The sequence below is a fragment of the Hyperoodon ampullatus genome (genome assembly GCF_949752795.1).
Source record: "Hyperoodon ampullatus genome assembly, chromosome: 19".
Taxonomy (NCBI): Eukaryota; Metazoa; Chordata; class Mammalia; order Artiodactyla; family Ziphiidae; genus Hyperoodon; species Hyperoodon ampullatus.
Genome location: NC_136932.1, coordinates 45,838,136 through 45,864,022, shown reverse-complemented (window position 1 = coordinate 45,864,022; position 25,887 = coordinate 45,838,136). Strand labels below are relative to the sequence as shown.

Here is a 25,887-nt window from a genome sequence, read left to right as displayed (position 1 = left end):
CCCTGGGGGCCAAGTCCAGGGGTGAGCATGGACAGCACTCAGGGGTCCTGGAGGTAGAGGAGAGATATCTCCACCAGCCAGAGATCTTGTGACTGTGGCCTCAAGTTGGGTGGAGGGGCCTGCGATCAGGGTGTGGGCTGAAGGAGAGTCTGAGCCTGGGCGGGGTAGTCTGCGGACCCTGATTAGCAGACTTGGGGCTATCAGGGCAGGGGCCCTTTTGCTTATCAGGAGCTTGCAGGGGCCACAGTAGAACCTGAGGACACTTCATGCTGAGGGCGGTCTCCTGGATGGCTGCTTTTCCATCCTTCTCCCTCCTTAGAACCCTGAGGGGAGTTAAGTTGGGCGTACTTCTCCCTTTCTGCAGGTCACATGGTCACAAGGTCACAAGGGGCAAGACTCTGCCCCTTGCCTGGCAGCCAGCCTGGGGTTGGGGGACACAATCCCAGTCCTTGGGAGAAGCCTTATATGCTCACAGCTTTTGCTTCAGACTAGGAGCTTCATGGCTCTCCTGAGACTGGGGTGGGCCTGTCTGGGACCTTATCCTTCCAAAGTCTGATTCCAGTCCCTGCCACTGCAGCTTTAAACATTTGACTCTTATTTTGTCCTTCTTTGGATGAAGTCCTTAAACCATATGCTGAGTGATAAAATTAAGGACAGTAAGATCTGCAAGATTCCTTCAAAATCATGAAGTTCAAGTCCCTCCTTTATATAAGAGAGGAAACTGAGGCCCAGAGGAGGGGAGGGTATCATCCAAAGCCTCAGGGTTCCCTCCACCTCTCAGAATCAGGGAACCCATGACCCTATGAGGAATAGGAAGGCAGCAGCAGGTACCCACAGGTACATAGACATACACACACAGTCACGCACAGATACACATACACAACACACATGTATGATGCCTGCATAGACCTACAACACACGGAGATACACATCAAAAAAATTGGGCTCAGCTAGTAAAATTACTCTTAATTTTCTCTTGGTTGTTTTACTAAGTTTCACGAAGTTGGCAGTTTTGTACAAAGATAAAAGCAGGCCGAAAAATATGGTCTTTCAATGTCTCACTCACAGCACATTTAGCAGCAAAACTCATCTTGGAACCAAGGACTTTAAGAAGTTCTGGGAAGTTCTTGCTCTCCTGTTTTGCTTTAGATTCAGGGGACTCAAAGCAAGAGCCTGGTGTGGTTCTAGGAGCTTAACAGGTGTGAGAAAGAAAGGCTGGAAAACTGATCTAATCCTTACTCTCCATGTGGTAGATTGGGGCTTGTGACCTGGGGCTTTGTCGGAGATTACTGCTGGCGATCGCCTTTTCTCCCAGCTTGGTTTCATCATGACTGGCCTGTGAAGCCTCTCCTAACCCTCCCTGACACTTGCCCTTGTGTCTAGGCTTGGACCTGCTCTGTTCTCCTTATCACACGGTGAGAATTCATCTGTTCCCTCATTTGTCCCCAATGGCTCCATGAGCAGGCACCTTGTCTGATTCTTCTCTATGGCCCCAGCACCCTTCATGGGCCTTATCCTGGGAGATGCTCAGAGAAAGCCTTACACTGAACAGATGCCTTGCAGACAGTGACCAGCGTGTACTCACGTTCTCAACACATCCCCTTCCACGCTCTATTCCTGTTGGCCCCATGAGCAAGTGCACGATTTGAGCAATGAACTCAGGTGCTGCGGGTCATAGCAATGGCTTCTCTGGGGGCTTTGCCAACGTCTATCAGTTTCCCGAAGATGACTGCATGCCAATTTTATAACAGAAACTGAAGCTCTGGGAGGAAACTCATGACCCTGGGTCACACAGTAATCAGGAGAAGAGGCAAGGCTACAACTCTACTCTCTAAACTCCAGATCCCAAGCTCTGTGCACAAAGCTGCTATGATTGAGGTTGATTTTGTGTGTGTCTCTGTGGGGCCTTATAAAGTTTCAGAGGCAACGGAATCAGACCTGAGCTTTGCCACCTACCAGTGATGTGATTCTGACCACATTGCTTGCTTCATCTCTCTGAGCCTTGGTCTCCTCATCTCTAAAATGGGGCTGACCTTGGGAAGACTCAGTGAAAGTATGTGGGAAGCTCCCGAGTGGAGTCGGGATCCCCTCCTCGCTTCTGCTTCCTCAGAGACTCCCACCTGTCTCACCCCTTTTTAAGCCTCTTCCACACCTGCTCTTGGCCAACTCCAACCCAGCAACAATCCTCTCCATTCTCTGACCTCCTGCGGCTCACGAGCCAGGCCCTCGTATGGAGCTCACATGCCCTGGAGTCACAGGCCAGGCCATCTGAGGCTTGAACCAGAGCCTCAGCCTGTACAGTTCAGGAGTCATGCCTTAGAGTTCTTGCTTTTTTTCCAGACCACCGGCCCAGGATGGACTCAGAGCCAGAAGGGAAAAGCATGGCTTTGGATCTGTCAGAGCCTGGGCTCTATCACAGCTTGCCGAGTGGGCCTGAGCCCTGCCCTGCTCTTGGAGCCTCGGCTTCCTTATCAGTAAAATGGGCTTAAAATGCCATCTTTTTCATGATTGCGGTACAGATGAAATGAGACAGTAGAAGTGACAGTTTCTAACCTAGGGACTGGCTCATATGTAACAGGAGCTCAGCAAATGCCAGGCTCCTTCCCTTCTGGCTTTGCCATGGGCTTTTCCTACTCATCCTCCCGGGGGGGGGGGGGGGCATGCTCACTCAAATACCTGCCAGGTGTGCGTGGGAGTGCACACCTGCCCAGGCTCATATTGAGGCAGAAATAGAAACTTTCCAACCCACACCTCCCTAGATCTGTTTATCAGCTCCCAGTTCCTGTTCTCTTGGTCAGTGGGAGCCCCCATGTCCAGACTCGGGCCATGCCCGCTCCCATCTCCTGGCACAGTCCTGAAGGTAGCTAGCTGTTAGGTGGGAAAGGATCTCCAGGGAGGCTGGGTGTCCCTCCCTCCTCAAATCCTTCCCGCCATCAGCTGGGCTTTACCTCCCTCCCTCCCTCCCTGCCAGGACAACCTGTCTGCTTCACAGCTGCTGTGAAAGAGATAGGCAGCCTGGATTATCAGGCCAGAAGAGGCTCCTCCAGACAGTCCTCTGCCTCCACCCCCACCCCAGGCAAAGGTTCCAGGGTGCTTAACCCGCTCTGTGCTGGGCCCTCAGCCCTTCCTGAGGCTGGTTCCAGGCTCAGGGAACGAGACCTTGTTCTCCCCACTCTCGGAGTCCATTGGCTGTAACACAGGTGCTGATGCCTCAGCCTCCCTCCAGATCATTGCTCCTTCCCCGCCTCCAGCATCCTTCAAGCCTCTTTAAGCAAGACGCTTGCCTTTTCCCAGGCCCCTCTGGTCGTCTCCTCTGGCTAGCCACTGTCCCTGACGCTAAGGCGAACCAGGACCATATCCTACTTAGGTCCTAGTGCGGCCACCCAGGCCTCCATTTCCTGAAAGTCAACAGGAAGTAGTGAAAAGAGCAGGAGCCTCAGAGTCTGGGCATCTGGCTTGCAGTCCTGGTTCTGGCTCAGACCCTGTGTGACCTCGGGCAAGTTTCTCCACTTCCGTGAGCCTCAGTTATTTCATAAATGGAGGGCAGTAGCTCTTTTCACAGGGTTGGCTCAAGGATTAAATGAGTTCAACATACACATCATTTTAGTAATCAGTTGGAAAATAAAATTAAAATCTGAAAAAAAGAAAAGAAATGCCTATATGTATATGTATAGCTGATTCACTTTGTTATAAAGCAGAAACTAACACACCATTGTAAAGCAATTATACTCCAATAAAGATGTTAAAAAAAAAAAAAGAAATGCCTGCAAGAGGGCTTTATTAGCCAGCTACCAAGCAAATCATACCAGCTCCTACATGCTAAGTGCTCATGAAGTGCCATGTTTGATGCAAACATGAGCTATGTCATTTAGTCCTTATGATAACCCTCACTATAGACGGCCCCAGGCTCAATCCTTGAACCTCTTCTCTTTACACCTGCACTCATTCCTTCATTGATCTCATCTTGTCCCATGGCTTTAAATACTGTCTACACACTGGTGACTCCCTAATCCATGTGTCCAGGCCAGACTTCTCCCCAAAACTAACTTGTAAAGTGAGCCTCCTAGTTGGCAAATTTCTCTAATAGGCACCTTAGACTTAACATGTCCAAAACCGAGGTCCCTGATCCCACCTCAAATCTGCTCCTTCAACTGTTTTTCCCATTTCAGCAAATAGCAGCTCCATTCTTCCAGATCAGCCAAAAAGCCTTGGAGGCAATTTATTCTTTTTTTTTCAACTTTTAAAAATACTTTATTGAGGTATGATTGACCATAAACTGCACATAGTAAAAATGCACAATTTGATAAGTTTGGAATATATATACACCCGCTAAGACAATTTATTCTTTTTTCGCTTTTTAAAATTTATTTATTTGTTTTTATTTTTGGCTGTGTTAGGTCTTCGTTGCTGTTCGTGGGCTTTAGTTGCGGCGAGTGGGGTCTACTCTTTGTTGTGGTGTGTGGGCTTCTCACTGTCATGGCTTCTCTTGTTGCAGAGCAAGGGCTCTAGGCACACGGGCTTCAGTAGTCGTGGCTAGTGGGCTCTAGAGCGCGGACTCAGTAGTTATGGCGCACGGGCTTAATTGCTCTGTGGCATGTGGGATGTTCCAGGGCCAGGGCTCGAACCCGTGTCCCCTGCATTGGCAGGAGGATTCTTAACCACTGCGCCACCAGGGAAGCCCGACAATTTATTCTTGAATTAACTTTTTACCGAAGCACAATATATGTGTGTGTATATATATATATATATATATTTTTTTTTTTTCCAAAAATGGGGAATTCCCTGGTGGTCCCGTAGTTAGGACTCTGAGCTTCCACTGCAAGGGGCCTGGGTTTGATCCCTGGTCGGGGAACTAAGATCCTGCAAGCTGCGTGGTGCCAAAAAAAAAGAAAAGAAAGAAAAAAGAAAAAACCCCCACCAAACTCATAAGTGAATTATCACAAAGTGAACACACCCAAGTAACAACCACCCAGGTCAAGAAACACCACCTTCCCAGGTGCATCCTCTCTCTGTTACCCACCTCTTTCTCTCCAAAGGTGACTTCTATCCTGCCTTCTAATGCCATAGATTAGCTTTGCCTGCTTTTTTGGATGTTGTTTAATGGAATGATGTACTATGTATCATTTTAGCTCAACATTATGTTTGCAAGACTCATTCAAGTTGTTGTATGGATCAGTAATTGGTTTATTTCCATTACTGCACAGTATTCAATTTCGTGAAAACACTACACTTTATTCATTCTACCATTAGTAAACATTTGGATTGTTTGAGTTTGGGGGCCGTTATTCATAACGCTGCCATGAATATTCCTTTTTGTGCCACGTTGCCACGAGCCATGGCGGTGAAAGCCCGGAATCCCAACCACTAGGCCACCAGGGAACTCCCATTATTCTTGTACATACATGTGTGTGTATTTCTGCTGGGCGTGGAATGGTTGGGTCAAAGGGCATGCTTACGTTCAGGTGTAGGTACTATATTCCGTCAAACAGGTTTTCAAAGTGGTTGTATTGACATTTCTTCCAGCCATGTGTGAAATTTCCAGTTGCTCCACATCCTCCCCTACACTTGGTATTGTTACTCTTTTCCATTTTAGTCATTCTGGTGGATGTGCAGTGATATCTGTTCTGGTCAGAATTTGGACTTCCCTGATGACTAATGAAGTTATGCATGCTATTCCCATTATCCATTGCTGTGTAGCAAATCATCCCCAAACTTAGAAGCTTAAACAACAGTCCTTTTCCTACTTTGCACAGTTATGGAAGTCAGGATTTCAGGAAGTCTGCTGGGCAGAACTGGCTTGGGGTTTCTCATGCAGATGAAGTCAGATGGGGGCTGGGAGAGCTGGGAGCTGGCCGGGCATCCCTCTCTCTTCATGTAGCTCAGGGCCTATCCATGTGGTCTGCCTGCTTGGGCTTCCTCACAGCACAGTCAGACTGCTTACACAGTGGCTGAAGACTTAAAGACAGAATATTCCATCAAATAAAGTGGAAGATGCATTGTCTTTTATGAGCTAGCCTTGGAAGTCATATAATATCACTTCTGCCGTATTCTATTGACCTAAATAGTCACAAAAGTCCACTCAGTTTCAAGGGAAAGGGGGCATAGTCTCCACCTCTAATTGGAAGGACTGTCAAAGTCACACTGTAAGAGGGAACATGTAGAATGGAAAATATTGTGTTTTTTTTTGTTTTTTTTTTTTATAAATTTATTTATTTATTTATTTATTTATTTTTGGCTGTGTTGGGCTCTAGGCATGTGGGCTCAGTAGTTGTGGCTCATGGGCTCTAGAGCGAAGGCTCAGCAGTTGTGGCACACGGGCTCAGTTGCTCCGCGGCATGTGGGATCTTCCTAGACCAGGGCTCGAACCCGTGTCCCCTGCACCGGCAGGCGGATTCTCAACCACTGCGCCACTAGGGAAGTCCCTGGAAAATATTGTTGCCACTGTCTTTGCCACTATCTTTGCCATACATGTTTTCGTGCATCTATTGGCCATTCTGTGTAGTGCTTGAGCCATCATTTCTCTTTTTCTGTTGGGTTATCTGTCTTTTTCCTTCTTGATTTGCAAAGTATATTCTGAGTGCTACTTTTTTCGCCCAGATATATGTATTATAAATATCTTTTCCCATTATTCTGAGGCTTGCCTTCTCATATTCTCAATGGGTCCTTGTGTGTGAGTGTGTGTGTGTGCTTATTAATTGAAATTTTTATTGAGACGATTGTAGATTCACATGCAGTTGTCAGTAATAATATGGAGAGGTCCCTTCCACACTTTGCCCAGTTTCTCCACTGGTGACGTTTTGCAAAACTGCAGAGTAATATCATAACCACAGCCAAATATCACAGGATGTTGACATTGACATAATTTACCAATTTTATTCAGATTTCCTGTTTGGCTTGTGCTCACTTATGTAAGTGTATTAAGTTCTACACAGTTTCATCACTTGTGTATGTACATGTATCCACCACGATAAAGCTACTGGACAGTTCTAGTACAAGGATCCCTAATGTTTATAACCACACCCACACCTGTTCCTACCGCTGCAGCCGCTAATCTGTTCTCCATTTCTAAATTTTTGTCATTTCAAAAATGTTATATATACCTCACACCCATTAGGATGGCTACTACCAAAAAAAAAAAAAAAAAAGAGAGAGAGAGAGAGAGAAAGAAAGAAAGGGAGAAAGAAAGAAAAGAACAAGTGTTGGTGAGAATGTGGAGAAATTGGAACACTTGTACACTGTTGGTAGGTGGCGGGTATATAAAATCGTGCAGCTGCTGTGGAAAAATATATAGTTCCTCAAAAAATTAGAAATAGGGATTCCCTGGTGGTCCAGTGGTTAGGACTCGGAGCTTTCACTGCTGAGGGCCCAGGTTCAGTCCCTGGTCGGGGGGGGGAAAAAAACAAAACAAAACAAAACAAAAGCAATAGCTAAAACATGGAAGCAATCCAAGTGTCCATTAACAGATGAATGGATAAGCAAAATGTGGTGTATATATACAATGGGATGTTATTCAGGGTTGAGGATGTTATACTAAGTGAAAGGAGCCAGTCACAAAAAGGCAAATATTTTATGGTTTCACTTATGTGAGGTATGTATAGTAGTGAAATTCATAGAAACAGAAAGTAGGTCGATGGTTGCCAGGGGCCGGGGACAAGGAGGAATGGGGAGTTATTACTGAATGGGTATAGAATTTCAGTTTTACAAAATACAAAGAGTTCTGGGAGATGGATGGTGGTGATGGTTACATAATAATATAAATGTACTTAATACCACTGAAATGTAGGCTTCAAATTGGTTAAGATGGTAAATTTTATGTTATGTGTACTTTACCACAATTAAATATAAAAGTTATATAATTGGAATCATATATGTAGTATGTAACATTTTGGTACTGATCTTTTTTGCTCAGTATAATTCCCTGGAGATTAGTATATCTTTTGATAAACAGATATTCTTGATTATTTTTATTATTTTTGGCCACACCTCGAGACTTGCGGGATCTTAGTTCCCTGACCAGGGATTGAACCCAGGCCACTGCAGTGAAAATGCCAAGTCCTAACCACTGGACAGCCAGGGAATTTCCTCTCTTACAGTTATTGAGTTTTGACTTGTTTAAAAAACTTTTTTGATTACCCTAAGGTCATGAAGATATTCTGTTATTTTCTATATGTTTTACAGTTTTACTTTTCACATTTAGATCTACAACCCATCTGGAACTGATTTCATGTACAGTGTGAGGTTCAAGGTCAAGAACCATTCCCCACCCCCCCAGATATCCAGTATCGTTTATTGAAAAGACTGTCTTTTCCCCACAGTTCTGCATTGCCACTTTTGTCATAAAACAAGTGTGGGTCTTTTTCTGGACTTTCTGTTCTATTCCATTGGTCTACTAAGTGCCAGTATCACACTGTCTTGATTACTAAAACTTTAAAAGTCTTGACATCTGATAGTTCGAATCTTCTGACTTTACTCTTTTTCAAGCTTGTCTTGCTTATTCTTGGTCCTTTGGCATTTCCCCATAACTTCAGAATTAGTCTGTCAATTAAAAATCTCTTGGGATCTTGATTGGTATTATATTGAACCTATAGACCAATTTGGGAGAAATTATATCTTTGCAATACTGAATCTGTTTTTTTTTTTTTTTTGGCCGCACTGTGCAGTATGCAGGATCTTAGTTCCCCGACCAGAGATCAAACCCGTGCCCCCTGCAGTGGAAGTGCTGGACCACCAGGTAAGTCCCTGTAATACTGTCTTTACATTCATGAACATGGCTTACTGAGGGCATTTTCTTTCCCCCCTTTTTCTCTTATACCCAATGTCAGCAACTCTGGTTAATTCAAAATAGATCCAGAATCTGAGTGCTTCTCACCAGCCCCCATTGGTCCAAGTCACCATCATATTTCACCTGTATTATTGCAATACAGGTAAGAAGCAACTGTCCCTCTCCATTCTATTTTCAGCAGAGCATTCAGAGTGACGTTCGTATTGTGCTGTCTTTCTATTATTGATTTGTGGGAGCTCTTTTTATTTAGTTAGTTATTTATTGCCACACCAGCAGCTTGTGGGATCTTAGTTCCCTGACTAGGGACCGAACCTGGGCCCACGACACTGGAATCGCAGAGTCCTAGCCACTGGACTGCCAGGGAAGTCCCTGGGAGCTCTTTTTAAATGAGATGCAAGCCCTTTGTTAGAAAGGCATACTGTAAATGTTTTTTCTGACTATGCTTGCCTTCTCATTTTGTTTCTTTTGATGAACGGAGCCTTATTTTGATGGTCCAATTTATTTTTTTATCGTTAGTGCTTTTTTTTTTCGTTTTTGTCCTAAGAAATCTTGCCTGTGCGAAGGTCACAGAAACATTTCCCTCTTGTTTTATAAGCTTTATGGTTTGATTTTTTACATTAGATCTATGATCCATCTCAAACTAGTTTTTGTATCAATATATGGAATGAGGTAGGAATTGTGACTCAATATTTTTCTCATTTATTTATGTATCTTTGCTGCACAGCATGTGGGATCTTAGTTCCCCAACCAGGGATCGAATCCTTGCCCCCTGCTTTGGAAGCTCGGAGACTTAATCACTGGACCACCAGGGAAGTCCCAATTTTTTTCTCATTTAGACTCAGTTGTTCCACCATTTCTGGAAAAGATTTTCCTGTCTCCCTTGGATTGTCTCAGTGCCTAGAATGATCTTTTTACATGTGTCAGATCACATCACTTCTCTTTCGAAGCCCTTCAGTGGTTTCCCATCTCGGAGCAAAGGCAAAAATAGGCCCCATTAAGATTCTACGTGAACCAGAAACAGGTTTCCATCCTGACCTCATCTCCCACCACTCGCCCCACTGCTCATTCATTCACTCACTTCCAAACACACTGACCTCCTTGCTGGTTTTTCAGTCATGCCAGACACACTTCCATGTCAGAGGCTCTGGACAGAAAGCTCTTCTCTGATATCTGCATGACTCACTCCTTTGCTTTCCTCAGTGCTACCTTCTCAATGAGGCCTTCCTCACACTAAAGTTTCAACACCCTCCCGAACTTCCTATTCCTTTCCCTGTTTATTTTCCTCCTCAGCACATACCATTATCTAACATACTATATATTTAATTTTTCTTACTTTGTTCTCCCCACCTGAATGTAAGCTCTAAAGCTAGGGATTGGTTTTATTCACTGCAGTCTCCCCTGCATCTAGGACAATTCTTGGCATATAGGAAGCATTAAATTTGTAAAATGAATACAAATACTGAAGCCCAGGAAGATGAAGCTACCTGCCCAAGATTACACAGGTGATGAACAACAGAACTAAAATTTAAACCCAAGCAGTCTGACTCCAGCGTTCACGCTCTTGAGACACAGTCTCCATTACCGAGTGGGGCTCAGGATGGGCAGAGGTGCAGTGAACCTGGCAGCCCCTTCCGTCTTCTGTCTGCAGTGGACTCAGGTCGGGACTCAGGTCTGGCTTCAGCACCTGGGCGATGGCGGCCCTGCTCTAGAATGCTAAGGGGGCATGGCCTGGGTGCTGGTGCCCCCCAGTGGCTAGGGTGGGGAAGAACAGGCAAAGTGCAGCTTTCAGGTTGAAGGGGTGTAGGGGTGGGGGACCTGGTTGGTTCTTGCTTCCCGGTCTCTCCCCTCACAAAAGACCCAATACAGGGTGTGGGCATAACCAGATCTTTATTTTACCAGAAGGGACAGGCAGCGGGGCAGTGCAGCATCCAAGCCCCAGACCACACATGCAGCATCCACATGCAGGAACAGCTACACAGGCTGGGGCAGGGCAAGGGGTGGGGGACTGGAACCACAGGACACCCCACAGCACCCCTGCCAGGATGCTTGGGTCCTGGGCTCCTCTGCCTCCACTGGAGCAAGGACACAGAGGACTGGGCTGCTTCCCCATGGCTGGAACCTAATCACTCTGGCCAGGAAGAAAGCTGGCACAAGGGGTGTGGAGTCTGGCCAGTCTACAGCACTGGATTCTGTATAGGGTGGCATAGCTTTGCCTACTGAAAGGGCCCAGCCCGACACCCAGGACAGTAGAGCCCTAGTAGGAAGAGGGTCTCTACACTTTCTAGTCTCCAGAAGGGCTAGATCCTGATCCCAGAAGGGCTTAGCAGAGTTGGGACCAAGCCCCACTCCACCTAGTAGGGACATGTCCATGAAGGGGACTTCCCTGAGCACAAGCAGGGGCCTCCTAAGGCAGTAGTAAACTGAGGGAGCTGCTCTACACAGGAGGCCTTCCCTCCGTGCCCCTGGGCGGGGGAGAAAGAGGTAAGGTATGAGAGCAGGCCTGGGGCTGGGCACAGGGTTAGTGAATGGCGCTGGCCCTGGGCCTGCAGCCACAGATAACCTGGGCCGAGAAGGGCCAGAGTGTGCGAGGCTGGGGGCTGCCTGGGGGCAGGGACCAGGCCAGGAGAGGGCAGGGTGGCCGTCCTACCCAGAATCCCTGCACCCATGCTGAAGCTCTGGCTGGGGCCACAGGGGGATGGACAGCTGCACAGAAAACTTCAAGGCACCAGGATTCTGAGGAGCAGCAGGGCCGCCGCCCAGCAGACAGACAGTGACTGTACTCAACATCTTCAGCTTAAACTACATGACGTGTGTAGAAGACGGGAGGAGAGGGGAGAGAAAAAGACAGACAGACAAAGGAAGAAACGTACAGGGAGCTAAGGGCGGAACAGACAAACCAGACAAATGTGGCAGTGAAACTGAGGGTGTGGGGTAGAGGACAGGAGGACAGGGGAGAAGGGAAGACAGCCAGAGGCCTGAACACGCAGCACTCCTGGTCCCTACAAAATAAGGCACCAGAGTCAGTAACGTTCCCGTTGTCCCTGTGGTACTAAAACGGGTGCTGAAGAGGGGGCGGTGGCTGCTGAACGTGTGAGCCTTCGGGACCTCACACCTGTGCACCGGTGGCCTTCTTGATCAGTGGTATCTGCAAGGATGGGAGATGCCATGAGGCCTTGGTTCCGGGGCCCCCAACCGACCGCTCCGCCTGGGCCAGTCCACTGGGCTGCCCAGCAACCCACCGCAGATGGCTAGACACCCACCTTAGACAGGTCCACGCCCGTGAGGGCATGCACAGAGGCAGGCAGCTCGGCCAGCAGTCGGTTCACCTCTGAGGTCACCTTGCTGTTGTCCCCACTGAGGACCACAATCTCATCGACTTTGGTCAGTGGGGCGGAGATTTTGGCCGCAATCTAGGAGGCGGGGGGGCGCGGGGGGAGGAGAGCTGGTTGGTCCTCAGACTCCATCCACCTGCCCTGTCCAGCATCTCTCCCTCCCGTCTCTACCTCACCCAATCCCGGTGTAGCCTGGGTGGGCTTCATTTGCAATTCATGGTCAGATGGTCCAGTGGGTTAGGGATGAGCCTATGCCTGTTGTGGGGTTCTCTCCCCACTGCTGAGTACTCCCCAATTTAACCCTCCCAGCCAGCCTGTCGCTGTGTTACTGACAAGGCCCAGAGAAGTCCAGCACTTGCCCAGCCAGTCCCAGCCTGGGGTGGGAGCCTCACCCGGGGCAGGGCCTCCAGCACCAAGGCCATCTTGGCTGCGTCCCCATATTTCTGGTAGGCCTCAGCCTTGAGTTTCATCCGCTCAGCCTCTGCCTTGCCCATCGCCTCGATGACGGCTGCCTCCGCCTCCCCGATTCTGCGGATCTTCTCAGCCTCTGCCTGTGCCAAGAGGACCTGCTTCACCCTGGGCGAGCCCAGGTGGGAAGGATCAGTGGGAAGTGCCAGCAGCGCCTCCAGCCTTGCCTGGGGGCCAACAAACCTCGAGCCTCTGCTTTGGCAGGTGTCAGGGGTGGGGGACCCATGGGGGGGGGGTGCCCTGGCCTTCTGGCTCTGGCCAAGGAGAGGGCACTGGCTCCCAGATGCAAATGAGAGAGGGGACCAAGCAGAGGTGCCCTCTATGCCAAGCACCACACCAGGCCCTTAAACCTCCTACATCTAATTCAGTCTTCCTAACGACAATCCCACGGAGGAGGCGGGTCGCCCCTACTTCACAGTGGGGGAGAAGGGGCCCCCAAGCTCGGTCAGGAGTGGAGGGAGTGCATGGGTGGCAGAGGAGCTGGACTAATCCCCCAGCCCGGGCACCAGTGGCACCTACTTCTCGCCCTCGGCGATCTGCTGTATGCGGTGGGCCTCGGCCTCGGCGGGGCAGCGCACTGTGGCTATGAGCTCCTTGTCTGTGCGCAGGATCTCCTGCGCCTCCACTGCAATCTGCTTCTTGCGCTGCACGACCTCTATCTCAATCTCTTCCTGCCGGATCTTCTGCTGCTCACGGGCCCCTTGTAGCTCGTAAGCCAGCTGGGCCTCAGCCGTCTGTGGCGGGAGTGTGGTCAGCATGTCAGAGGCTGGCTGCCAAGTCCTGGGCCCTGAGCCCCAACCCGGGATGGCCTACGGCTTCTCACCTTGATGTTGACCTCCTCACTGAAGGCTGACTTTTGCAGCTCGAAGGCTCGCTTGGAGTCGGCGATCTTGGTGTCTGCCATGAACTTCACGTCCAGCATCTCCTTCTTGCACTCGGCTTCCTGGGAGCAGGAGGGACAGGTGCTTAGGGTCCCCTGAGCAACCGTGGTCCCACCACCCCTGAGCTCCCTGTCCCTGGGGCTGGGAAGGAAAGCCCACATACCCGGATGCCTGCATCCCTCTCAGCCTCGGCCACTCCGATGTCGGCATCTCTCTGCACCACAGCAGTCTGCGTCTTGCCCAGGGAGCTCAGATAGTCCACTTTGTCATACACGTCCTGGGGAGGGAAGGGGGAGTCATCCCTGGGAACAGTCAAGAGGCATAAAGGTTCCCCTCTGGCCAAGCTCCCCACTCCCGGATGGACGCAGAGGCCACAGCCTTCCCATCACACTGCACCTTGATGGTGAAGCTGAGGATCTCGATGCCCATGCGGCCGACGTCGGGGGCTGCCACCTCCCGCACCAGCTTGGCAAACTGGTCCCGGTCCTGATAAATCTGCTCCACTGTCAGGGTCCCTGAGGGCAGAAGGATCATGGGCTGGCTCCCCAGGGGCCCAGCCAGCTGGGAAAGGGAGGAGGCATGCGGGTGGAGGTCTGAGTGTATGCAGAGGTCACGCGGTCAGAGCTGGGTCTTCCTCGGTTTCTTCTTAACAGCGTCTAACACTGAGCCTCCTCCTGCAGGGTCCAGGCAGGATGAGGAAAAGTATCCCAAGCAGCACCAGGTGCCTGACCAGACTGGCAGCCGCTCACCCCCTACTTCAATGCCCTCCTCTTCACTCAACTCACCTCATGTTTTGAAAGGAAATACTTGACGGAAAACATATCAGCTTTTCAGCTAGAAGCCTCTCAGTGGGACTGACAGAACCCCCTGCCCGCCCTGTCCCCTCCCTGGCCATGGCCCGGGGACACTGTGAGGCGCCTTGAGGGCAGCAGAGGGGCCCCCGGGCTGGGCAGGGCAGGGCCTCACCGAGGATGGAGCGCAGGTGCCCCTCCAGGGTCTGCAGGACTACGTTCTTGATGTCCTGCACGCTCTTGCCCAGGAACTGCTCGCAGGCCACGGCCAGGAGCTCCTTCTCGGTCATGATCTTCACCTGCCGGTGGTCACAGAGGCGCCTGAGCCAGGCTGGAGGGAGGCGGACGGAGGCCCCAGACCCAGGAGGATGGTGATGGTACCCCTCCCCTCCTTTTCAGGACCTGGAGGCCTAGGGGCTGGGAGGGGGTGGAGTCTGTCTGAGGCCTCCAGTGGGGAGAAGACACGAGGAGCTCCTACTGAGAAACTTCATCTTCACTGGCAGCCCCAGGCCCTGCCATGGCCTCTCTCCTGGGCGTATGGGGCTTCCCCACTACCCCTCCAGGCCACTCTCTGCCCCTCAGCCTGCAGGTCTCTGCAAAAAGGAGAATGAGCAATAGGGGCACAGACAGACAGACAGACAGACTAGGAAAGAGAGCCGGGACAGGGCAGGAGACAGGTCCGGGGTCCGCCACCGAGGGTGGGCATCCTCCTGCCTTTCTTTCCCAAGGCACTAAGCCGACAACCCCCTCACCAGAGGCCTAGAACATGGTTGAACCTGCCCTGTGTGGACTTCTGGAGAGCAGGAAGCCCCTTGGCCAGGCAGTGAGCTGGGAAGATAACGCGGCCTCCGACTCCAGAGCTCCCCTGCCTCACGTGGCCTCGCCCTCCGGTCCCCACCCTGCAGCCCCCTCCCCAGGGAACAGGGAAGGCTTGGATTCTGGGGCTTGGCACTTCTGACACCTGCAAAGAACGGGGCGGGGTTAGTGAGACAGGAGTTCTCAGCACAGCTTCTGTCCTCCGCGGGCCCGCTGGGGAGAGAAGGGGTGTCTGTTAGTGCTGCTGGGCGGCCAAGAGGCCGAGCGTGTTCCAGTGGCGATGACACTCTTGGCAGGGGGGCGCGGGGGCAGGGGCGCTGGAGGGAGACTGCCCCTGGCTGCCGTCCTCTCCTCCTCCCCCCCAAACCCCAGCACGGGGACGAGGCAGCTCAACGGACATGCGCAGGGCTGCTGAGTTACTATACCTGGGCGACACCCGTCACAGTTAAAGCTACCCCCTCGGCCGTCTCTACGTCCTCGCAGCGGGGCTGCAACGTCATAATCTCTAGGGAAATCCTGCCAAGAAACGCAAAACAGGGGCATGGGTCTGGGGGCCCAGGGCCTGGGGTGCGGGGAAACAGTGCGACACCTCACTGCTCCGGCTGGGATGGGCCAGGGGTCCTGCTGCGGGGGAGGACTCTCCAAGGGGTCAGAGCTGGGAGCATGTGAGGAGGAGATGGGTGGGAAAGCAGGCGGGGGTGGGGTGGGGTGCAGATGGTTCACAGGAAGGAGTGGAGCGTGCCACCCACGTGCCCACGTGTCCTCTGCTCAGGTCAGCCTGGCTGGAAGAGTGGGAAAGGGAAGCAGAGGAGAATTGGCTGTGGGTGGTCTGGGCTGGGGGAGGGCGGGGTGGGCAGAGTCTAGGTGTAGTTGTGTGTGTGTCCTGGGACAGCACGTAAGTGCTGGTCCTCTAGGCTGTGCTGTGCGGGCCGTCCAGGGATGCCATCTGAACATCCCCCAGGGAGGGGCCCTCACTTTTCCCTGGGTCTGCTCACACCCTGGGATGCCCCAGGAGGCTGCTGAGAAAGCTCTGCCTTGTAGCCTGGCACGCTGGGAGTCTGCCCCCCTGCGAGGGAAGCCCTGCCTGGACCCTCTACCTGGCAACAGGCTAGGACTTGAAGCCCACCCTCTGGGGTTGGGGCCAGGTGGGCCAGTGGGGGAAAGGGCTGGGGTCCCACTAGAGCTTCCTGGCCAAGGAGCACTAATCCTACAAAGGGCTGTTCTGCCCAGACAACCTGAGTCCTCAACGGTCCACAGAACCCAGCTGAAAAGGGACCTGGGCATTTGCAGCTGTTTCAAGTAGAACGTGGGTTTGGAGGGAGATGAGGCTGCTCTAGAAGCGGGTCGAGAGAGGCCTGGCCCCTACTCATTCCACACAAGGTGCTCTGAGCTTCTTCTCAGGCCTCTGCCCTGAAGCCTGCCCTCCGGTGGCTACAAGGGGTGGGTGTGATGGGGACAGTCCCCTTCCCCATTCGGGGTAACACGATGGGTGAGGAAGGGTGTGCTGGTGCAGGGGTTTTGCCTGAGAAGCTGGAAGACAATTTCATGAGAGGGAAGGGGATGGGTAAGGTGACATGTAGGTCTCTTCCAGCCTGGGGACCTGCCAGCGTGCAGGCTCTGAGAAGCCAGGGGTTTTCTGATGTTCATCGCTGCCTCCTCAGTGCCTGGAGCTGACAAGGTGCTCAACAGGGAGCTGGTGAATGAAGCAATGAAGATGGGAGCTTGCATGTCATGAAGAAAGCACTTGGAGTTGCTAAACGCCCTTGCTCAAGAAAGGGTTTCGTAGCTACGGCTGCGTGGCAGTGAGGAGACAGCAGGTCACTTGCTTTTCCAAGTGAGATCGCATTCATGGTACAGATGGGGTCCCTCTAGCACTTCTTCCCTGAAAACCCCAAAGCGCCCTCATGCTGTTCTACTCGCCTTTCCAATATTCCTACAAGGCACAGGGAGGGCATAATTCTCCCCATTTCACGGATGGGGAAGCTGAAGCCCGGTGACAAGAGATCTGCTCAAAGGTCCCTCGACACAAATTAGGGGCAGGACATTGGAGGGCGCCAAGTGGCGGGGTGAACAGAACTCCCCATGGGACCCATCTTCTGGCCCTGCAGGGAGGAGGACTAGGGCTTGACACTGAGGTGTCAGCCTGGAGAAGGGGCCGGCAAGGGGCTCCGTGGTGCCTGGAGGACTAGGACTCCTGTAGGAGTCGTTAGGACGGAACCCTCCCCGCCCAGACAGCCCAGCTCTGTCACGAAAGGGCCTGTGTCTCCTGCCTCCACTTACTCCCAATTTAGGCTTGTCATCCAAGGACCCCCACTGGCGGATTTGGGCAGAGCTTCCAGAAGCCCTCGCCTTTTCCCCCCCAGCAGCCCCAGTGAGCGAGGGCAAGGGAGTTGGGGATCTATAGGGGTCCATCCTGCCACCCAGAGCAGCAGAGGTGGGAGCAGAGGGGAGAGAGGCGCACTCTCAGAAGCGAGTCCGTCCGGCGCCTGCCTGCCAGGCCCCGCAGGGCAGGAAGAGAGAAGGTTAGACACAGAGGAGGGAAGCAGGTGGGTTATTACCTGTGCAACCCCTGTTACGAATAGCGGGACCCCCTCCGACGTCTCAATATTCTCACAGCGACACAGGATGGTCATAACCTCCAGAGACAGTCTGAGGAGCAGCCAGGGGGTGGGGAGAGGTAGGGACAGGAAGGGGTAGGAGGGGACACAGCAAACACACACAGTGGTTACCAGACAAGCACCCAGAGCCTGACGCCTGGGGGGTGGGGCGGGGTTGCTCTTAGCACTTCAGCTCCCGCCCCGCTGCCAGCTCAGCCTAGGGCCGTAGGGGGACAGAGACACCCCCTTGCTGGCCTGAGGCCTCTGGGTCTCTTCTCTAGCCCCCATACCCTTCCAAGTGAGGAGCTGCTGGGCTGGAGGGAAAGTCTGCCGATGCGCTGGGCCCGTGACCTGAGGTTGGGAGGCCTGTGCATAGGGCACCTGGGTTACCCACCACCTCACTTTCCCAGGAGATTCCTGGCACAATCTGGCGGGCAGCCTCAGCTCCACCCTCCGGACACAGGCTAACCTGTGTTTCCAGAATCGGCGGGGGAGGCCACTCTGGGGATTAATGAGCCACAGAAAATACTGAATCCTGCTCGGGGCGCAAACCCTCAAGGCCTGTGCTTCGTATCACTAAGAAGGCAATTTAGGGCCAGAAAAGCACCCCCCCACCAGATTTTTGGATTTTCTGGTCTGGGGGGAAGGGTGTGTCAAGGAAGACTGGGGGAGAAAGTGCGCCCCTGCCAGGATATTCACAGGAAGAACAACTGGGAGACAACGGAGTCATTCACTGGAATTTCCAGAGCTGGGCACGGCACAGAGTCATGGCAAAGGAAACCAAGCGCTTCAAAGCTACCTGGCCCACCCTAGCTGGGCCTTCCTAGGGCAGCGTGTGTGAGTGTGTGTGCAGGGTGCCGGTCCAGGCGGAGGCCAGGCTGTGGACAGCACGGAAGGTTCCTTACACCAGAGGAAGGGAGGAGGGAGGCTGAGGTGACGGAGCAGAAGCAGGTGGACTGCGGGGACGGGAAGCAGTAGGCAATGTGGATCCCCCGACTCTACTCTCGCGGTGCCAGCCCTGGGGGCTCCAGCCATGCAGATGTGCAAAGGTTGCCTTCACTCAAGCCCCTAAAAATAGCACGCTTGGGTCTGAGAGGACTCTAGACCCAGCTCAGACAGGAACCCACCAAGCTCTCTTTTGGGGAAGGAGGAGAGAGGGAGACAGGAAAGAGGGAGGAGGGAGGGAGGAAGGGAGTGAAAGAGGGAGGCTGCAGCTCAGATGCCAGAGGTGGAGGAATCACTCGGGCAAGGGAGAGAGAGCTGCCCACATCAGGGCCTCAGGATAGGACAGGACGTGGCAGCAAAGTGCAGCAGGAGGAACTTCCCTGAGTCTGGAGAAGAATGGCTGACACCAAGGGGGGTGGCACGTAGGATGGCTGTGGAAAAGTACCCCAAAAGGGAGGCTGGGCTAGAAACCTCTACTCTGACCTGAGAGGCTCCTGCCAGCCTAGGGAAATAAAGGCCCCAGCTTGTGGAGATGTCCCCCAAGAAGGCTAGGGGCTGGGGAAGGGGCTGCCCCAAACAGGGCCCAGGAAGGGGAGGGGCTGCAGGCTCAGACTACCCAGCAAGTGGGACCAGAGGGAGGACGCTGAGCCTGGATGTGGGAGATCAGTTTCCTAGGATGAGGACAAGGGCCCCCACCCCTCACTTCCAAGCCTGCTGTCAGAGGAGCCTGGCCCCCCTGTCTTGGGGCTGTGCTCCCTGGAGCAAGAAGACGGAGGGGGGACCACGGATGTGGAGAAAGGGCTGCTGGGTGTTGCCCCAGCAGTGGATGCCCGGGCAGGACAGGTCTCTGGGCAAATGGCAAACTCTCTCGGCATGGCTGTACGTTGAGGTGTCTCTGTCGTCCCAGGACTGCATGGCGGGTGGGGTGGGGTGACAGTGTCTCTGGGGAGGGCACCTCACGGCTTCTGACAGGCCAACTGGCCCCCTCAGGAGTGCTTAGGATCCGCCTGAGAGGAAGCTGTGACCAGTACTGATTACTCTCTGACACTTTTGGCCTTGGGCCAGAAGAGTCCCCCAGGATCCCTCAGCTCAGGCAGGGCCAAGTGCGGGGAGAGATGGAACAGTGGAGGGGGTTAGTGAGAAATCAGTGAAGTTTAAAAGTGGTGACGTGCTTCCCATGCCCCTGACACTAGCCAACACCCTCAGACTCCCTGGAGCCCCAAGCACTAGCAGCTCAGTGTAGCCATGGGGCGTCTCTCCGCTGACTGGTGGGGCTGGGATCCAGGACGGGGATTTCACTGAAATCTCTGCTACTTCCCCTTCAGATGAGCCCCACCGCCGCCAACACGCCTGCGCTTTCGCAGCTCTGCTGCCTGTGTTGCCTGGGTCCCGGCCTGGAAGAATCTGGGCCCCTCCCCTGATCTCCCATAGTCAGGAAGGGGTGCTGGTGGAGAGGTGGCCGGGCCTCATCTCCTCCTGGGTGGGCAGTGAGGGGGCAGGAGAAGCCCAGGCCAAGTCCAGCCCTGCGGCAGGCTCTGGGAAAGCCAGCAGGTAGAGCCTGACGGTGGGCCCTCTGGGGAGCTGAAACCTCCCTTCCCCGAGTAAGTCTCTCCAGACTGATTTAGGAGGTCCAGAGCCGTCTGGCCCCGCCCCAGAGCCAATTCCTTAGATCCCTACCCCTTGTCTTTAACACGCTGCTGTCAGAGCCCCTTCAGACTGTATATCCATTCTCTGCCATTTAGCCCCTGCCTGCATTGTCCCAGGGCCTGCACAGGTGAGGGTTTGTGTAAGGGGTCCCTTCAGCCTTTCTTCCCTTCTTAGACCCACTCCAAACAGGTGTGTAATTAAGGCTTCGTGAATAACTCTGAGCTAGAATCCGGGCATTAGCATTCTGCTTGAACTCTCTGGGACAGAAGTGATGCCCTCAATGGAAAAAAGCACACCCACCAAGGAGGAGGTGCCCACAGACAGACCTCCTGCACCCCTGTGTAACCCACTTCATCTGCTTCTTAGGAGGCCCCGCCCCCCAGAGTGGAAGGCGGCAAGTGGCAGACGCTCTAGCTGACCTGTGGGGTGAAGGGGGTAAGGATGGAAACCCTTTTCTCCCTTGCCCACCAGGATGCCCGGTTTGCTGGCCCCCAGGCCCTTACCTCTGAGTGTCGGAGATACACCACCAGGCCCAGGCCCAGCCGCCAAACACATACTGTTTATAGTCAGAACCGCAACAGCCCCCTGGAGAGCAAAGCAAACCACTGCTGGTCAGTCAGTTCTTGGGTCTGTCTACCCTCCATGCCGCCAACAGCAGCTCTGGGCCTTCGCCTGCTCTGACACTTGACAACTCCCACTGCTGGGTGCCAGGTGCTGAGGTTACAAATAAATGGAAGGTACGCCCTTAAGGGCCTTGGGCTCTAGTTTGGTAGACAGGCAGTTTGCATAGGAAGGAGGGTAGCCAATGAGTAGTTAAGAATGTAAGTGCTTTCAGAGAACAGATGAGAGGTCAGTGGGCAGGAGTGAATGGAAAAGCTTCCATCTTTGATTCAACCATCCATTCAGCAAACAAATATTGTTTCATGCTAGGGAAACAGAGATGAAGATAAAATTCCTATCTTAAAAGAGGTGAGACTAGGAGGAGGGACCTTTTCCTGGGATGATGGTCGTACTATGCGATTTGCCTGTTATCAGAGTGAGTGCAGTCACAGAGGGAATGTGGGTGGGAGGCTAATGGAAGAGAGTCTCTGAGCCAAGGTTGGGGCCTTGCTCATGTCCAACAGTGAGGCTGGTTCTCTACTCCCAGGGGTTCAGAGTGAATTCATTCTTCTTGTGGGAGAGGATGGGGAAGGCAAGGCCTCATAACAGAACCCAACTCATGGTTCCAATTGGAAAAGACAAAGGGAAAAGGCCTAAAAAGGAAGTGATTCCTGGAAAAACTGTGTATCAACTAAATAGCATGTTGAACCTGGCCACGACCCGATTCATGCCGTGGACGCGTACGGCAGCTCTCTATACGGACACGAGAAAAATCAATTCTTGAAATTCTTGTCCCATCAGGCCCCTTGGGAGGGGACAAGGCAGGGTGGAGGGGCAGAGGGCAGATCATGGGGTGTCTTAGGTATCAGGCCAAGGAGGGTGTGTGTGTGTGTGTGTGTGTGTGTGTGTGTGTGTGTGTGTGTACACACCACTTTGCACTGGGAGGAAGACAGTGGGCCAGGGAGGCTGGGTAGAAGCAGCCTCTTGCAGTGACCCAGGCCAGACCTAGGGGTTCACGTGGGGGGATAACTGCTAGAGTAGTCTTGTCCAAGAGAACTTCCTTCGAGAGTAGAAATGCTCCCCAGCTGTGCTGGGCAACAAAGCACCTACTAGGGACATTTGTTACTGAGCACTTGAAATGTGGCTGGTATAACCAAGGAACTGAATTTTAATTTAATTAACTTACATTTAAGTGGCCACCTGTGGCTTGTGGCTACCGTATCGGACACTGCAGGTGTAGAGCCTGGGTTTGGGTGGGCGGTCAGGCCGACAACCGAGCAGAGACAATAGAGAGAACCACGAACCAGAGACAAGTTTTAAAGAGGCGGAGGCAAAGGAACGACCCCACAAGAGCGTCGGGCCTGCCAAGTCAGAGAGCCGGTGTCTGGCACTGCCCACTGAGCGGCCAGCCCCGTTTCCTGGTCTGCTCTATGCACAGGGTGCAAGCAGCCGAGCCAGAGGCCCAGGGACCAGGAGCAGCCCCTCAGCGTGCACAGGGGCAGGAAGAGGTCTTAGGTCTCTGGAGATACGCGCTCTCAGGGCTGCTGCTCAAGGTAAGCCGCTGCAGGCTTCTCTGCCCTGGGGATGGGGTAAGGGAAGCCGTTAAGGACAAGCAGTCAATTTGAAACCCAAACCATCTCGGGATCCAGTGAAATTGGAAGAGGGTCCAAAACCACAGCTTGTTCCACTTCTTCTGGCCTGGTCGGGGCTGGGGCACAGCTTCCTTGCTGTGGTAGCCTCCTGCAGTGTCCCAGGCCAGACCTAGGGGTTCATGTGGGGGGATAACTTCTAGAGTAGCCATCACTTCCTCGTTCCTTGTCCCCCCGGGGACTTCTCAGTGTGCTGGGGGAGGGGTGGTGGTAGTGGTGCGGGGCGGGATGGGGGTGGGGGAGCCCAGGGTGGCTGTCCGCCCTTTACCTTTAACACATTCTCTGACCTTGGGAGCAGGCCGCCACAGGTCAAGCTGGGCCTCGGCCAAGGGCAACATGGCCAGGTTCCCAGGGGTAGCAACAACAGGAAGCTGGGACTGCCAGGCTGTCCCGCCCCCAGCAGCCTCCTCCCCTGGAAGTCATCTTCCTCCCCCCAGCTTCCTGGTTACACTGAGCACCACTCCCAAAAGAGGACGCTTAGGTGGCCCCTCCTTGACCTCCCCAGTTCTCACTGTCTCCAGACCTGGAAGTTTCTAACGTTAGCTCACTTTTTCTAACTCAATCTGCTTTCCTTTGCTCTGTCCTCAACCAAGCTGAAAAATCACAAAATATCCCATGATGACCCCCGTCCTACTCTTAGCCCTCCCCAGACACAGGCGCCAGTCCGCCCTCTCAGGAGCACTCCTTTCCCTTCCTGCCCCCTCTTCCACTCTTTTCTTCCTACTAGTCAAGAATACCATCTACAACTCTACAAGCAGGATTCTTCTTTTTTTGGCGGTGCTGCGCGACTTGTGGGATTTCAGTTCCCTGACCAGGGACTGAACCCGGGCCATAGCAGTGAAAGCGCCGAACCCTAACCAGTAGACCACCAGGGAGCTCCCATACAAGGGGGGTTTCTTCGGTCGAAATCCCCCTTAGTAGTCTGGTAATGGCCAAATGTTCATAAATGCATAAAATAAGATATAGAAGAAACAAATTAAAATTATCAAAATGTTAAAACAACCAAATGTGTGATATAGTAATATGTGCTCTGTGTAATACATTAAATAATAAGATCTCGTGGTAGATATTTTAATAACTGGCTTAATTTCAAAGTAGTGATGAGCATGAATGGTTTTTACGGTACCTGCAACAAAGGCAGTATGGTAGGAAAGTATCTGCTAATACTATCACGGATTGTTGCTGACATTAATAATCATAAGAAACGCTAAATGTCAGTTTAGGTTAGTGTGAATAAAAATGTACTATTCTCCCCTCATCCAAATGCAAAGACCTCTAAATTCTATCCACAAACTCCAGGTTAAGAACTTCTGACCTACTGCAGAGGAGAAAAAGGTGTATGGTATTTGGATTCCCCTTTTAAACTCCCAAAAGCAGAAACAGAGGAAAAAATTTACATTACAGAATGGAGGGGGGTTACACAAGAAGAAGAGCCTCCAGACTTTTCAAGTGAAAAAGATGATCATGAAATATATCAACATCCTCCTTCTGAAACTAGGCTGTGTGAGATGTCCCTGGACTTAGATGCAGGCCCAAGTAATGGGGCGGGGGGGAGCACAGGGCTGGGAGTCCACGTGCTAGAGAGAGCCACAGCTCAGCTGGATCATCTCAAAGCCCAAGGTAATATTATGCCAGGCATTCTCTCTCTCTCCTCTTCCACCTTCCCTTGACTCCAGTTCTCTTAATTCTCAGCATGGCCTCCTCTCCGCACCCCTAAAACAGCTTCGAAGCTAGCACTGCCTTGGCCTCTGGCCAGAGGACCAGGTTCCTGGCAACTGGAAGGCACAGAGCAGCCCATCTCAGGGGTTCCTCTTGCCCCTCAGTCTCAAGGATCTCCACAAAGACGGGACTGGACCTTTTGTCTCCTCAGCCCAGAGTCTAGGATTCTAGAGAGAAATTCCACAAGAAAAACCAAGTGCGATGCAGATTTGGGTTTCTAAAAACCTTCCTTAGGAGTGGTGGCTGGGAGACTGGCCCAGTTCTTATCGAGGAGCAGGTTTGGCCTCAGTGCTCTCTGGGGGTCTCCCTGGTGACCCCAAGGCTATCTTTTCTGGTTTTCAGGGAAGTGAAAGATCTTAGTTCCCCAACCAGGGATTGAACTCGGGCCCCCTGCAGTGGAAGGATGGAGTCATAACCACTGGACCGCCAGGGAATTCCTAGGGAAGTGAAGGACCTTAGTTCCCCCACTGGAGTAAGGTGCTAGTTAGGGAGACTGGGGATTTCCCGTCCCAGGGGAGAGATGGATTTTGAGATCCAAACTGAGCCAGAGGCCATGTTCTGGGGTGAAAGTTCCCAATGGATTCATCACACCTCTCAAAGGTGGGCAGCTACAAGCCCTGGCCCAGCCCACCCTCTCCTGTTCATTCTGCAGCCGGCCCTAACAACTCTGCACAGGCGGAGAAGTCACACTGACAGTGGGAAGATATGAGGGATTCCTGCGGCTACAGGCCTCCAAGCTGTCAGGAAACACAGCCTCCCCCCAGCACCCGCGCCAGGGGCTGCACGAATTGGTGGCTTGAAAGGCTTCTGCCACTTCCCGAGATACCCAAATATACAATTTAAATAGCAGCCTTAAGGCAAGATATCTCTCCCCTCCCCAATACTGCAGTCCCCCAGCCCCACCTAAGCTCACAGAAATTCTGGAGTCTGCAGCATTTTGCAACCAGAGCAACACAGAGACAGGTTTCTGTAGAGGCCGCACCCGCCACCCTGGGGCGGGCAGTGCCAGTTAACCCCAGCAAACCCAGCCTGCTGGGAATTAACGGGTCTGTGCCCAGAGCCCAAGGATTCATGTCTAGGGTCCCTCCCCAGACGTGCACCTGCGACCCAACCCCCATCCCGGGCGCTGGCATCGGCCAGACTGTTCCCGGAACCCCAAGGTTTCAGTTCGGGATCCCCTAGGCCACAGGGGAGACCCTGCCAGGGGAGGAAGCAGAGAAAGGAGGGAATAAACACGGTTAAACATTCAGGGCGGGGGAGACCCTGGCCCGTGCCCTAGGGCGCAGAGCACGGCAAATGGGAGTACTGGGGGTCCCTCCTGGAAGGGGTCTCAGGTGCGGCCCGGAGCGCCGTAGGCTCAGGCCCCACCCCCGGAGCCCTTCCCCGGCCTGGCCCCTCCCCGTTCGCTCCCCAGCCCGGCCCCCGCCCCAAACACCCTCCAGGCCCTGGGCGTCCCAGACCCACCTCCCTCGCTGCCCGCTCACCTGAAACCACCAGCGCCTCGTTGGGTCCCACCGTGTGGCAATTGCCCATGGCGCCGGCGGGACGGAGGGCCCTCGGGGGCCGCAGAGACCTGGACAGCAGCAGCCGGCCCGCACCCCGCGCCCGCCCGCACCGCCGGCCGCGCCCAGCCTATCCCGCCACCCCCAGCGGCCGCCCG

At 53.0% G+C, this 25,887-nt stretch overlaps 1 protein-coding gene across 2 annotated transcripts; it reads right to left on the bottom strand.

Moving 5' to 3' along the window:
• Positions 1-11,888: 11,888 nt before the first annotated feature.
• FLOT2 (flotillin 2) lies at positions 11,889-25,830 on the bottom strand (the record flags this gene model as incomplete). Of its 2 annotated transcripts, none has more annotated exons than XM_079726196.1 (11): positions 25,712-25,830; positions 20,763-20,844; positions 17,629-17,719; positions 14,430-14,553; positions 13,860-13,978; positions 13,627-13,740; positions 13,406-13,525; positions 13,102-13,316; positions 12,507-12,690; positions 12,043-12,192; positions 11,889-11,927 (listed from the first exon to the last, which is right to left on the bottom strand). In XM_079726196.1, the coding sequence occupies exons 1-11, from the start codon at positions 25,758-25,760 to the stop codon at positions 11,889-11,891; spliced, it is 1,287 nt and encodes a 428-aa protein (XP_079582322.1). In that variant the 5' UTR covers positions 25,761-25,830. The 2 variants fall into 2 exon arrangements, with proteins under 2 accessions (XP_079582322.1, XP_079582321.1); XM_079726195.1 differs by lacking the exon at positions 17,629-17,719 and adding an exon at positions 15,496-15,586.
• Positions 25,831-25,887: the final 57 nt, after the last annotated feature.